At 44.0% G+C, this 13,529-nt stretch overlaps 1 protein-coding gene across 3 annotated transcripts in view; it reads left to right on the top strand.

Moving 5' to 3' along the window:
• Positions 1 to 10,555, top strand: part of RUFY3 (RUN and FYVE domain containing 3) — a 62,615-nt gene extending 52,060 nt beyond the window's left edge. For 2 of the 3 annotated variants that reach the window (XM_026676483.2, XM_026676482.2), the window contains 3 exons: positions 2,598 to 2,625; positions 5,894 to 5,962; positions 8,456 to 10,555. In XM_026676483.2, coding sequence (XP_026532268.2) covers positions 2,598 to 2,625; positions 5,894 to 5,962; positions 8,456 to 8,599 — 241 coding nt within the window. In that variant the 3' untranslated portion in view covers positions 8,600 to 10,555. The remainder of the gene's footprint in view (positions 1 to 2,597; positions 2,626 to 5,893; positions 5,963 to 8,455) is intronic. The other variant, XM_087962720.1, reaches the window with a different exon arrangement.
• Positions 10,556 to 13,529: the final 2,974 nt, after the last annotated feature.

Raw genomic sequence — 13,529 nt, 5'->3', positions numbered from 1 at the left:
TACAAAACCTAGCCAAATACCTAGCAAAGCAGCTACAGCCCCATGCTGAAACAGCAGCTTCACATGTACAAAACTCATACCACTTCTTGGAAATGATCAAAGATCTACACGTGGAGCAAGAAGATCTGCTTGTAAGTTTTGACGTGGTTTCCCTATTCACTCAAGTCCCGATAAAAGAGACCCTTGAAATCATCAAAAATAAATACCAACCAGCCAAACACCTCATGGAACTAACAGAACACTGCTTAACCAACACATATTTCATATACAAAGGACAAAGATACAAACAAATAGAAGGAGCCCCATGGGATCACCACTGTCACCTGTCATTGCTAACCTGTTCATGGAAGAATTCGAATCCAGAGCCCTGGCCAATGCCATCCTCAAACCCAAACTATGGTTAAGATACATCGATGACACATTCGTGATTTGGCCCCATGGACAAGAAAACCTAAACAATTTCCTAACACACCTAAACAGCCCAAAATCAAGTTCACCATGGAAACAGAAACAAACAAACAACTACCATTCCTAGGCGTACTAATCTACAAAAAAACAGATGGCACACTAGGACACACCATATACCAGAAGAAAACCCACACCAACCGCTACCTCAACGCCCAATCCCACCACCACCCAGCACAGATAAACTCCGTGGCTAAAACACTAATTACCAGAACCAAACGCCTGGCAGACAAGACACACATTAAGGCTGAACTATGCACCCTGACTAAAGTACTGACAGCCAACGGCTTCCACAAAAGCAAAATCACCAGCTTGATCCACAAAAACACACTGAAACATAATAGAGACCCAGAAGATGAACAGACCTATGGAACAGCTGTCCTGCCCTACATAAGAGGCACTACAGACAAAATTAGTAAGTGTACTACACAGACATCACATCAGGACAGCCTTCAAAACAGACAGAAAAATAGCAGCCATCCTTAGCAACCCCAAAGATAAAATTGACCTGGAAAACCAAGGCGATATCGAAGTCCCTGTGCATCATGCCCGGCCACATACATTGGACAGACCAATAGAAGAATAAGTACCCGCCTGGATGAACACAAAAATGCAGTCAAAAAGCTGGAACACACTTCCTCACTAGTCCAACACATGGAAGCTACAGGTCATAGCATCAACTTCAATGGCACCAAAACCCTGGCCACTATGGAAAACCCTAGCCACAGAGTCATCAGAGAAGCCATAGAGATTGAAAAAAGACCAGAAAGCATGAACAGAAGAGATGATTCCACCAGGCTGTCAATCATTTGGAAGCCTGCACTCACAAACAAAAAAATCTCCACACCACAAGCCAGGCAAACACCTGGGCACAAACAGATCCCCCTGATACCTCCAGCTCAAACACACCCCAACCAGGCACCCAGATGAAACCCAGCTTCTAACTAATGATAGCCGATCCATTTACCCGAAGCCAAGCTGCACTAAAGACCTCCATTAAAGTAACACAATGCTGCCAGCCAATCAAGATACAAAAAGAGCCAAAAACAGACAGAAGATATTAGAAACACCCATCAAGCAGAACACAGCAAACTCCGAGACCAATAAACACAGACCAAGACTCCCAACCAATCAGGATGAAGAAAAAACCATTCTGGCACAGCAATAGGCTGCCCCAAATTTAAATCTGAAACCACTGTAAAAGTCTGACCCACAGACGGACACAATACAGAAGCCTGATGATGGCAGATGAGATTCTGCTGAAACGTTGCTACAACTTTAAAAGAACTACAATGACGTGGGAAAATACCCGAACCAAGCCGAACACCATATATATATATATATATATATATATATATATATATATATATATATATATATATATGAAACCTTATCTTACGTTTGCTACAGAACATTCTTAGTGTATCGTTCCAGTTTAAATAGATTCCACTAAGACCTGGGTGGCCTGATACTCTTTAGCGAGGCCTCTTTAATTCTAGATATTAATTAATGACTGTAATTGAGGCCAGAATTATGGTCATAAGTTATGCTGGTTGTCTTAACCAGGGCCAATTTTACGAGCTTTTTTTGTGGCAGTTGGTAAGCCAACATTGCAGTCATTAACATCAGGGGTGTCCAACCTTGGCAACTTTAAGACTGGTGGACTTCAACTCCCAGAATGCCTCAGCCAGCTTTGCTGGCTGAGGCATTCTGGGAGTTGAAGTCCACCAGTCTTAAAGTTGCCAAGGTTGGACACCCCTGCATTAACTGAATCCATTGTCTGCAATAGCCGTTTCTTGACAGAAACCTGAAGTAAATACTGCTTTCTAGCAAAAAACAACAACCAAAACCCGTAAAATGCTGTCAGTCACATGATTGGGACATTGCAAATGGTCATGAGAGGGGTTCCTGAGCCCTCCAAAATGCAGTCCTATGATGGAGGGAGGGGGCTGTCAAAACTTTGAACCTGGATCGTAACAAGCCATGGGTAGTCTTGTCATAACTTCAAACAGTTGCTAAGCAACCGGTCATGAGTCAAGGACCACCTGTATAATGATTCAGGAAATCAGCACATATTTAATACCTGGTTTTTGCAAGATGGAGATGAAGTAAATCAATATCTTATATTGCAGCGTGTTTCCTGTCCTGCGAGACGAACAGGTAAGTATCAGGTTTTATTAATTCTGGGAAAGGATCTGGATTTTTCCCACCCATCCACCTCCCCGCAACAGTTAGACTGGTTTCCAGTTAGATCCCAACAGATGAAAATGTAATTAAAAAATATTAGAACGCACAGAAATGGATAGATTAACACTGAAACTAAAGAAGGAAGAAACAGAATATTTTTTAACATGGGATTTGTTTTTTTAATGGTTAGATAATAGAAACAGAAGTTAGAAACTCAAAAATTTAAGAGAATGATCAACTATATAATGAAGGTTTTATTAGTATGGATAAACAAATATCATTATGTGATTATTATTAATGGTATGAATATTAGTGATAATATTATTACTATTATTATTTTTCAAAATTAATTGTACCCAGACAACACACTGTTCATGTAGATATTGAGTTTTTATGCATTTTAAAGAAAAAAGGTATAAAATAAAACAAGTGAGTGATTTGAACTTCGAAATTTCAGCCACTGTAAATGTGGTGATGATGTCCCAAAGGTTCTTTTCTTTTCTTCTTTTCTTTTCTTTTCTTTTCTTTTCTTTTTTTCTTTTCTTTTCTTTTCTTTTCTTTTCTTTTCTTTTCTTTTCTTCTCTTCTTTTCTTTTCTTTTCTTTTCTTTTCTTCTCTTCTCTTCTTTTTTTTTTCTTTTCTTTTCTTCAAAAGGCAACTGGACTGTTTTTTTTCCTTGAGGAAGAAAAAGAAGTTTCGCTTCTTGTCCAAGAAGCTTCATCAGTTCTGATGGAGAGGGAGATGTAAGGATAGGTACCAACAGTACCTGGATCTGAGATTGAGTGGTGGGAGGGAATGGAAGGATTGTGTTTCTCTGCAGTCATCTGGTTGTTAACACTCTCCCTGAGAGCCCTTGAGGCCTCTTGGGGGTTCATTTCTGGCCCCATTGCACCCTGGTTCAGCTGACCCTGAGGGCACAGCTTAACCCCCAAGTGACCTCAAGAGCTCTCAAGGAGAGTGCCAACAACCAGAGGACTGTAAAGAAATACAATCCTTCCATCTTCCCCGACTATCCTATCAGAACCTATCCTTCCATCCCTCCCATCATCCAATCTCAACTGTCAGTACCTATCCTTCCACCTCCCCACCGATGAACCTTCTTGGATGAGAAGCAAAATATTTTCTTCTCCTTCCTCAAGGAAAAAAACCCCCAGTCCATTTGCCTTTTGAAAGGGGTTTTTAAAAAAAGCACCTTTGAGACAGCTATGACCTGGATGACTGAGAATCTCCACTGACAGAGGTGATGGGGTGTTTTTTCGAAGAGTTCACTGTATATGGTCTCATTATTCAAGAGGCGATGGGTAGCCGGTTAATTTCCAGCCAACGGTTGGTAGACATAAAATGCGTATCTAAAGTGTGTTTTAGGGTGTAGACCAAGGGTCTTCAAAGTTGACAGCTTTAAGACTTGTGGACTTCAACTCCCAGAATTCCTGAGCTAACATGACTTGAGGGGGAGGAATTCTGGGAGTTGAAGTCCACAAGTCTTAAAGCTGTCAAGTTTGAAGACCCCTGTGAGGAAAAGCTATTAGGATGCTTTTCGCTTGCTGATTTCACCAAATACTCATTCTGTTTTTTATTAAACATTTCCAGTTGCTTTTCACGTGGTATTGCATATGAATTCAGAATGTGAAGATTAGTGCTTTTTAGCAACTCAGAACCTCTGATACTAGAGAGAGAAAATATGAGTAGCAGAAAGCTGTCAGAGGGAGTACTAACGATCAGATGACTACAAAGAAACAGATAATTCCTTGTGTGTCCAATCACACTTGACCAATAAAAAATACTATTCTATTCTATTCTATTCTGTTCCTTTCCTTCTTTCCTTTCCTTTCCTTTCCTTTCCTTTCTTTTCTTTTCCTTTCCTTTCCTTTCCTTTCCATTCCTTTCCATTCCTTTCCATTCCATTCCTCTTCTCTTCTCTTCTCTTCTCTTCTCTTCTCTTCTCTCCTCTTCTCTTCTCTTCTCTTCTCCTCTCCTCTCCTCTCCTCTCCTCTCCTCTCCTCTTCTATTCCAATCTCTTCTCTTCTCTACTCTACTCTACTCTACTCTACTCTACTCTACTCTACTCTACTCTACTCTACTCTCCTCGAAAGATGGATTGTGTTTGCACTCTGGGATGAATGATGTTGACACAATGCCAAGTAACCCTCAACTTACAACTACAATTAAGCCAAAAATTTCCACTATTAAGTGAAACATTTGTTCATTGAGTTTTACCCCATGTTATAACTTTTCTCACTATTGTTATTGAGTGAATCACTGCCATTGCAGTTAGTGACACGGTTGTTAAATGAATCTGGCTTCCCCATTGACTTCACTTGTCAGAAGGTCGCAAAAGGGGATCACACAATCCTGGGACACTGCAATCATCATCAATATGAACCGGTTGCCAAGCTTCTGAATTTTGATCTTGCGATCATAGGGACGCTACAACGGTTGTAACGCTGAAAAACGGCCATAAGTCGCTTTTTGGGGGGGCCGTCGTAACTTCGAATGGCCATCTAACAAATAGTTGTACATCGAGGACTACCTGTATATTTGGCAGTTTTGAGTTTAAAAATTTGACTTATACCCGTGATGGCACATGTATGGCACGCATACCACAGTTGGCACGCAGAGCCATTTGTGCGGGCATACAAGCCCCAGCCAAACTTACCTGCACTGCGCATGCGTATGCCTCCCAACTGGTTTTCAGCCCGTTTGAGGCCTTTTTTGGCCTCCCAGAGGCTCGAGGGAAGCCTCTGCAGCCTTTGGAGGCTGAAAAACGGGCCCGTTTTGTCATTTCTGCTTTTGTCAGGCCCATTTTTCGGCCTCCAAAGGCTGCAGAGGCTTCCCTCGAGCCTCTGGGACACCGAAAAGGCCTCAAACGGGCTGAAAATCACCTGGGAGGCATGCACATGTGCAGTGCAGATAAGGGGGCGGTGAGGGGAGTGTTGTGTGCGCATGCACAGGGGGGCCCATTGCACTGTGGGTGCCGGCACATGTGTGCACTTTCGGCACACCACAACAAAAAGGTTCACCATCATTGGCTTATACTGAAGACCTTTGTCTGCATTGTGTCCTTCAGTTATTATATAAGGTTGTTTTTTTTTATGTGACCAGTGCAGAACTGAAAGGGGGAACGTTGCCCACTTGAATGGAAAGGCTTTTTTAGCTAAGGGCAAGTGGTTGTTCACTCATGGGAAGAATGGAAGGGATGACCCCAAAAGATGCATAAATAAGATGTATTTTCAATGCTTTAGGAGCAAGCTTCTGAAAAATCCAAACCCTGCCAGCTCTGTCAAGAAGAAAGTACCCGGAGCAAAAGAAAGGTAATTCTGCTCACCTCTTAACTGGGTAACTATTTTAAAGCCCTACCAAGGCTCCCTACGGAATTGTCTTCATCCCATTACATGACAGTCAGGCGGGGATGGCGTCTTGAGGGCTCCATCATTTACAAAATTCCAACTGGAGGACTCCCGGAGAAATTTCTCTACTATTGCCTCTGCCCTAAAGGTCCTCAACTTAATTAAGTCCTCAACTTATAATGACCACAATGAATCTTAAAATTTCTGCTGATAAGCAAGGTAGTTTAGATTACATTAGATTAACAGAGTTGGGACCTTGACGGTCATGTAGTCCAACCCCCCCCCTCCCACCCTACACCATTTCCGACAAATGGCAGTCCAGTCTCTTCCTGAAAGCCTCCAGTGATGAATCTCCCACAACTTCTGAAAGCAACTTTTGTTCAATGGGTTGATTGTTCTCACTGTCAGAAAATTCCTCCTTATTTCCAGGTTGAATCTCTGCTTGATCAGTTTCCACCCTTTGCTTCTTGTCTGGCCTTCAGGTGCTTTGGAGAATAGGTGGACCCCTTCCTCTCTGTGGCAGCCCCTCAAATATTGGAAGATGCTATCATGTCTCCCCTGGTCCTTTTCTTCTCTAGACTAGCCAGGCCCAGTTCCTGTAACCGTTCATCATATGTTTTAGCCTCCAGTCCCCTAATCATCCTGGTTGCTCTTCTCTGTACTTTTTCTAGAGTCTCAACATCTTTTTTATAATGTGGTGAACAAAACTGGATGCAGTACTCTAGGTGTGGTCTTACTAAGGCTTTATAGAGTGGTATTAGTACCTCCCTTGATCTTGATTGTATCCCTCTGTTAATTGCAATTTAGGATTGCATTAGCTTTTTTGGTTGCCGCTGCACACTGCTGGCTCATATTTAGCCGGTTGTCCACTAAGACTCCAAGATCCCTCTCACTGCTGTTAAGCCTAGTTTCACCCAGTCTATAGGTGTATCATTTGGTTTTTCTTGCCTAAGTACAAGACTTCACTTTTACAGTTATTAAGTGAGTTTTGCCCCATTTTACAAACTTTTCTGCCGCAGCTGTTAAGCAAATCACTACAGTGGTTAAGTGAATCGTGTGGTCATTAAACGAATTCGGCTTCCCCCCATTGACTTAGTTTGTTGTAAGCTGGCTGGGACAGACCACAAATAGCAGTCACATGTCCCTGAGACACTGCAACGAAATGAGAGCTGCATGCAACAAAATTTCATTTTAATGTATGCTGACTAGTCTGCATTCCGAGTGATAATAAAGTTATTCTGAGTCTTAACCATAGTAAATAAATGCTGGTTGCCAAGCAACCAAGTTTTGATCATTGGGGGGGTTGATATGCTGCAATTGTTGTGGTCCGCCGGCAGCCTGCGGAGATGGCAGCAGAGTTGGACAGTGGGGAGGAACATGGGCCAGTCTGGAAGTCTGGGGACGACTCGGACCTGTGTCCAATACAGAGATGGGGCCAGGGCCATCTGGGAGTTATGTGTTGACTCCGGAGCCTCCAGAATCTGACAGCAGCAAGGCAGAGGAACAAGAGGAGCCTGATCCAGTGCACTCATGCGCAGAGCTGCCAGAAGGCAAGAACAGTTAAGAGAAAAGGGGCAACTCGGGAGTAAGGCTTGGAAATGATTGGCCCCTCCCATAAGTTATAAGGAAAAGCAAAGGGACAGGAACCTTTGCAGGAAGCAACTTTCTTTGTTCTGTTCGGATTAAACCTTGAAGCTCTGTTTGGACTGTACTCCGTTTGGATTTTTACAGTTAATTTGGCACTTTAGTAGTTGGCAGCAATTCAAAGGAGATAAAGGTGGGTGCTTATCTCGAGAGACTGTTTGGGACTCATTACAGGCTGGGAATGAACATAATTCCCAGCCGTTGAAATAAAAAGAGGGTTGTTTGGACTAAGTGTGTGATTAGTTAGTCTCAGGAAACCTTGATCAGAACAGCAATGATCGTGTTTGTAAGTCCCCATGTCAACTCATAAAATATCTCTCTGGTCTTTTTAGAGTTGTCAATAGAAAGGGAGGGGGGGAGCAGTGCAGCAGCTTGCAAAACCGAAACTGCATTCGATAAATGTTTTCAAAGATAGTAACTAGGTGACTGAAGTTTCTGCCGTGCAAAATTCTAGCTGGAGAGCATGATTGATGACTCTTGGCTATGGATGTGTCCCATTGGAGAATATGAATTACGATACACCCAGGGTGGGTGGGGGATAACCAGGGTCAAGGGTGACAGTGAATTATGTGTCTCAGAGTCGGCTACACCCAGGCAGTGGCGGCATGTTAACTCCCAATTTTTAAGTTTTGGAAGTTTGGCTCAAGACTCAAGATTTAAATGGGGCTAAGTGCTGGAATCCTGACACCCTATTTTCAGTGCCATTTGTAACTTTGAATGGTTGTTTAAACGAATGGCCATAAGCTGAGGACTACCTGCAGTGGAGTGAATTGGAATTCTCACGTGTTTCATTGCTATTTCTCCCCTCTTCAGAACATCTGCAAGAACTGCGGAGGCGTCTTCTGTGAAGATTGCTCAGCCAACGAACTACCTCTCCCCTCAAGCATCAAGCCGGAACGGGTGTGCAATTTTTGCCACGAGCACTTAATACAACAATATTCTGCCAGCCCTTCCTAGGATGCAAAGAGTGACCGTGCTTTCTATTAGCCCGACCCCCTTCCCTTGAAACGAGTTCAGCTTCCGATAGATCTCGGGACCGGCTCCCTTGAAACGTTGCGGTTTTCAGAAGAACGTTGTTGTTTTTTCCCCCTGCTTTTTGCAGAGACGGAAAAGGATGCGGTTTGGGTTCGTCCGTCGACAATCATTCGTTGTAGTTTGGAAGCTTTTGCATTGACTGCACCTTGAAGAGTCCCTGTTCCCCCTTCATCCAGATCGGGGAATTTCTCCTTCGTGGGGTCTCTGTTAGGAGGGTGGGGAATTATTGGACTCTCGAGTTTGAGATAGGACAGCTTTTTCGTCAACAGAAAAAGATGCCATTGATCAACTCGAGTCATGATAGAAACTAGGAAAATTGGAAGTTTTCTAGGGGTGTCAACGATGCGGAAGTCGCAAGAGGAGCTATCAGGTCTCCCAGTCTAGGCATACAGGCATTGTTTTCTGTAGAACAGGGGTGTGTCCAACCTTGGCAACTTTAAGACCTGTGGACTTCAACTCCCAGAATTCCCCAGCCAGCCAAGGTTGGATACCTTGGAACGGAGTTATGTGGCGTCTCTTGTTTCATAAACGGGACTGTGTGAGCCGTTAAGTCAAACGCTGAAGTGGAAGATTCAGTGATATTACACACTCATCTCTAGTTACATAGCTTAAAAATGGAGGCAAACAAAAATTTGAGGTTGCAGGGGGCCGCACCAGGTTGTGTGTGTCAACTCAGTTTGTGTGTCGCCTCTTGAAGGCCATTTGCCAATGTTCAGGGTTTCCTTTTTTTAAGACTTCTGGAATTCTAAGGGCTAAAATAGAACTGGTGAAATAGAAAACCTCTCCCAAATGGGGAGGAAAGAAGGATCAAAATATTGATTCTGCCCACTCTTGGGGTGAATGCTACAAGCAATTCTGGCAATCCTTTTGTAATTCCCCCCTCATACAGGATGTCTATAACTCAGGTGTAAAGAACTGTTTTTGCAAAGTATGAAGCACGTGATTATTAAACCCTTTAGAAATGTATTTGTGACATTCATGTACAGAACAATAAAGTTAAAATCTAAACGCAAGAGAATTATAAAAAAAAAAAAGCAATTGGTTAAGGATAAAAATGCCACAAACATGCTTCCTCTCCCCCGATTTTTCAAGTGAAAAAGTTTTTGAACGTAGAAGTTTTCGTTGCGGCTTAAAGAAAGCCTGGCCTTTATAAAGTCTTTAAAAGACAGAATGCGGTAGGCAGCTATTCTACATTCACTTTTTGCTGAAATATACGAATAATTCAGCAAAAGTAGTCCTTTTCAACTTCCCAGGGAATTTTTTTTTCCAGCGCTTTATTTTTTGCAGGTTACCAAGGTCAGCGACTAAAAACCATCGTAGACGTGGGTGACCTATAAAAACCATTCATTCTTAAATCTTGAAATAGAAGGGTGGTATGGTGGCCTAGGGGTGCAGATATTTACCTCCCACTCGGAAGGTTGAGAGTTTGATCCTAGGTAGCGGCAGATGTTTCTCTCTTAGGGTGCAAGATAAAAAAAATAATATCTGAACTCCACATAGGCATCGGGAGAGCATCTGGCCAGTAAATTCTCACTACATCCAGTCTCCCCGATCCCACCCTGAATTAAGGGACTACAGGGCCATAAAAAGAAAAAAAAATAACTTGAACCCTTAATATAAAATAGAAATGATATAGTAGGACTATGTGGGCTGTACAATTCATTTAAATTCAGATTTAGATACATATGATTTTTTAAAATCCATTATTTAATGGTTTTCTGAAAGCATGGTAGCAAGTTATGGAATGTATTGCGACATGTAGCGGAGACTGTTGCTTAACAAAGGGAACTCAAGAGTGGCGACTATTGTGCAGTTTGTTTCATCCTTTGTACAGATGTTTTACTTGAACTGGACATTAAAATGAGGCCACAGAATGCATTTGAAACTGTTGTTTATTTGCCTGAATAATGCAATCCTTATTGAGCATTTGTTAAGCCTTGTCAAAAAAGTAAAGGGCGGGTATTTTACTTTCAAATGGACAGGCATGTTTAAAATTTCTCAGTGCAATAATTCTTTTTGCCCATTTAATGTAATGATTAAGGCACCAAGCTAGAAGCCAGGTGAATGTGAGTTCTAGTCCCGCTTTAGGCATGAAAGCCAGCTGTATGACTTTGAGCCAATCACTATCACTGAGTCGAATCCCACTTTAGGCATGAAAGCGTTTCTGGCCAATCCCGCTTTAGGCATGAAAGCCGGCTGATTCTGGGCCAATCACCATTCAACTGTGAGTTCTAGTCCCGCCTTAGGCACAAAAGCCAGCTGGATGACTTTGAGCCAATCACTAGCTGACTGAATTCTAATCCTGCCTTAGGCATGAAAGCTGGCTGATTTTGGGCCAATCACCAGTCGAATGAGTTCTAGTCCCGCCTTAGGCACGAAAGCCGGCTGGATGACTGGGCCAATCACCAGTTGGCTGTGAGTTCTAGTCCCGCCTTAGGCACGAAAGCCAGCTGGATGATTTTGAGCCAATGACCAGTCGACTGAATTCTAATCCTGCCTTAGGCATGAAAGCCGGCTGACTTTGGACCAATCACCAGTCGAATGAGTTCTAGTCCTGCCTTAGGCATGAAACCGGTTAGCTCCAAAGATCAGCTGTGAGCGAACCAGTTGGTCCTACCTGCTCGCCCCAGTTCTAGCCTGTGCTTCATATCCTGGTTTCCAAGCTCAGCTGATTAGCGCAGCACAGCGGATTGCCGCGCATCAGCTGTTTAACACACACAGAGATTGCTGGAGAAGGTCAGCAGCAATCACTCTGCACGTACACTCACAGAACCGGTTGTTACACTGGTTGAATCGCACCCCAGGTCATAATAAAATGTTGTGCCCCACACAGATACTCCCTTTGGTCACAAAACTGCATTTTGCACCCTTGGCAACTGGCTCTCCTTTGTGACCAGCTGCAGTGTCTGGCAGTCACGTGTCCACGATTTGAAAGTATTTTTGCTGATTTCTGGCCAAAGAAAACAGCCGAATGATGTGTCTCAAGAGTCAGCTACACCCAGGCAGTGCAGGACATGTTAACTCTCAATAAATCCTTTTTAAGTTTTGGAAGTTTGGCTCGAGGCTCATGATTTAAATGGAGGTACCGTATTGCCGGCGTATAAGATGACCCGGCGTATAAGGCGACCCCCACCACCACCAGAAACGCCCTCAGAAATCCCGGGGCTGCAGCGGCAGGGCGGAGTGCCAGGGGCGTGGGAAGAGCAGGAAGGCTGCAGCCTCGGGCGGAGCGGCGGCGGGATGAAGCGGGCGGCGCAGGAGATCCGGGGAAGCCAGAGGCGCGCGCTGCGTCCAACAAGCATCAGCCGGCAGTGGATATACACGGCGTATAGACGACCCCCCACTTGGAGGCATGTTTTTCGGGGCAAAAAAGTAAATCTTTGTCTTATACGCCCGGCAAATGCAGTGAAGTGCCGGAATCTTAATTATCGCCGCCATTCAGAAGATTAGGTTCACACGACTGGGGCCTTTGCTGAATAACCAGATCATTCAATGACTGCCGCAAAAAAAAAGGTAAATTGTGGCAGTCTATGAGGGTGCTCGAGTTTACAACCATAACATATTGAGGGGAGATCCAGCCCCACTGACAGTCGTAAGACAAGGACTGTACTGCATCCACTTGATCTGAGTTACTGGTAATCATCACAGCAATAAAAGTTTAAGATCATTCGTTACAAGAGAATCCACAAAAAAACACTTAAATTCTGTACCAGGCTCTTATGCAAGAGTCTGAAGAAACTACGTAAAAGGGCTCGAGCCCATTTCTCAACTTGGCCAGTTGGTTAAATGTAAAATCTGAAATAGAGGCTAGGAAATTTATATTTTTTCTGTGTAGTTTGTTGTAGTTCATTGCAGCACTTATCTGGGAATTAATAGTAGACGTACACGGCTTTTATATCGAACATAAGGTTGCCGGGATAATTTTGCTAATAAATTCACGGAAAGCAAAACTGGATGATTGGGGATCACCCCATATCCACACTCAGCTCCTATTCAGGAAGGCAGAATTTTCTAGCTGTTGCCAGGGGAACCTAAGGCCATCAAGTTTCTGTCCAGTCCCTTCTGCCATCATGTCGCTCGCTCCCTGGCATCCCACCACTTATCAAAACCTAGGAAGGACATTGTTCATTAAGTGGTCATCTTGGCCTCATCCCCATCTCTTTGTATGTTACCTGCTAATGTGGACGCTCCCTTGCCTCAACCTAAACAATTAGACAGTGAAAGCTAAACCTTTCAAGGATGGAAAAGGAAATAGTCCTATTGCCCAGGTATATTCAAGACTTTTCTTCCAAGATGAGTAGTGTTTTATTGCAGCCACTAGAGCAGTGGCCCCCAACCTTTTTTGTGCCACGGCCCAGTACCGGCATCACAAAATGATCCGCGGCCCGGTACCGGCATCAGCACGCATGACAAGGCAAGGCGAGCCGAGCGACCGGCCAGCCAGCCGTCCCCCGCTTCTCCCCGCCACCTTCAACTCCTCCTCTGTACCTTTGTCGATGGGCTTCGCTTCGGGATGGTCGCTCGGCTCGCCTTGCCTTGGGTGCTGAAAGAATCCTCGCGCCTTAGTTTCATTTGAAGCCCCCCCCCCTCCTCGATGAAACTAAGGCGCAAGGATTCTTTCAGCACCCAAACGCCGCTTTCCAAACGGAAAAGCTCACCCGGAAGCACTTTCTCTTCAAACAAGATGGCGGCGCCCAGCAAACCGGCAGCCCGGTAGGCAATGTTCCACGGACTGATACCGGTCTGCGGCCCGGTGGTTGGGGACCCCTGCACTAGAGGATTTTAGGATGCCAAACCAAGCATAGCATCTAAATCAGCTTCTGGAGCCTATTACAATATAGTAGAACAGGGG

This window comes from Notechis scutatus, chromosome 4 (genome assembly GCF_049901735.1).
Source record: "Notechis scutatus isolate UNSWTSFEM ecotype Mainland chromosome 4, rNotScu1.2, whole genome shotgun sequence".
NCBI lineage: Eukaryota > Metazoa > Chordata > Lepidosauria > Squamata > Elapidae > Notechis > Notechis scutatus.
The sequence above is the reverse complement of the archived record's forward strand: the minus strand, read 5'-3'. Positions and strand labels throughout refer to the sequence as shown.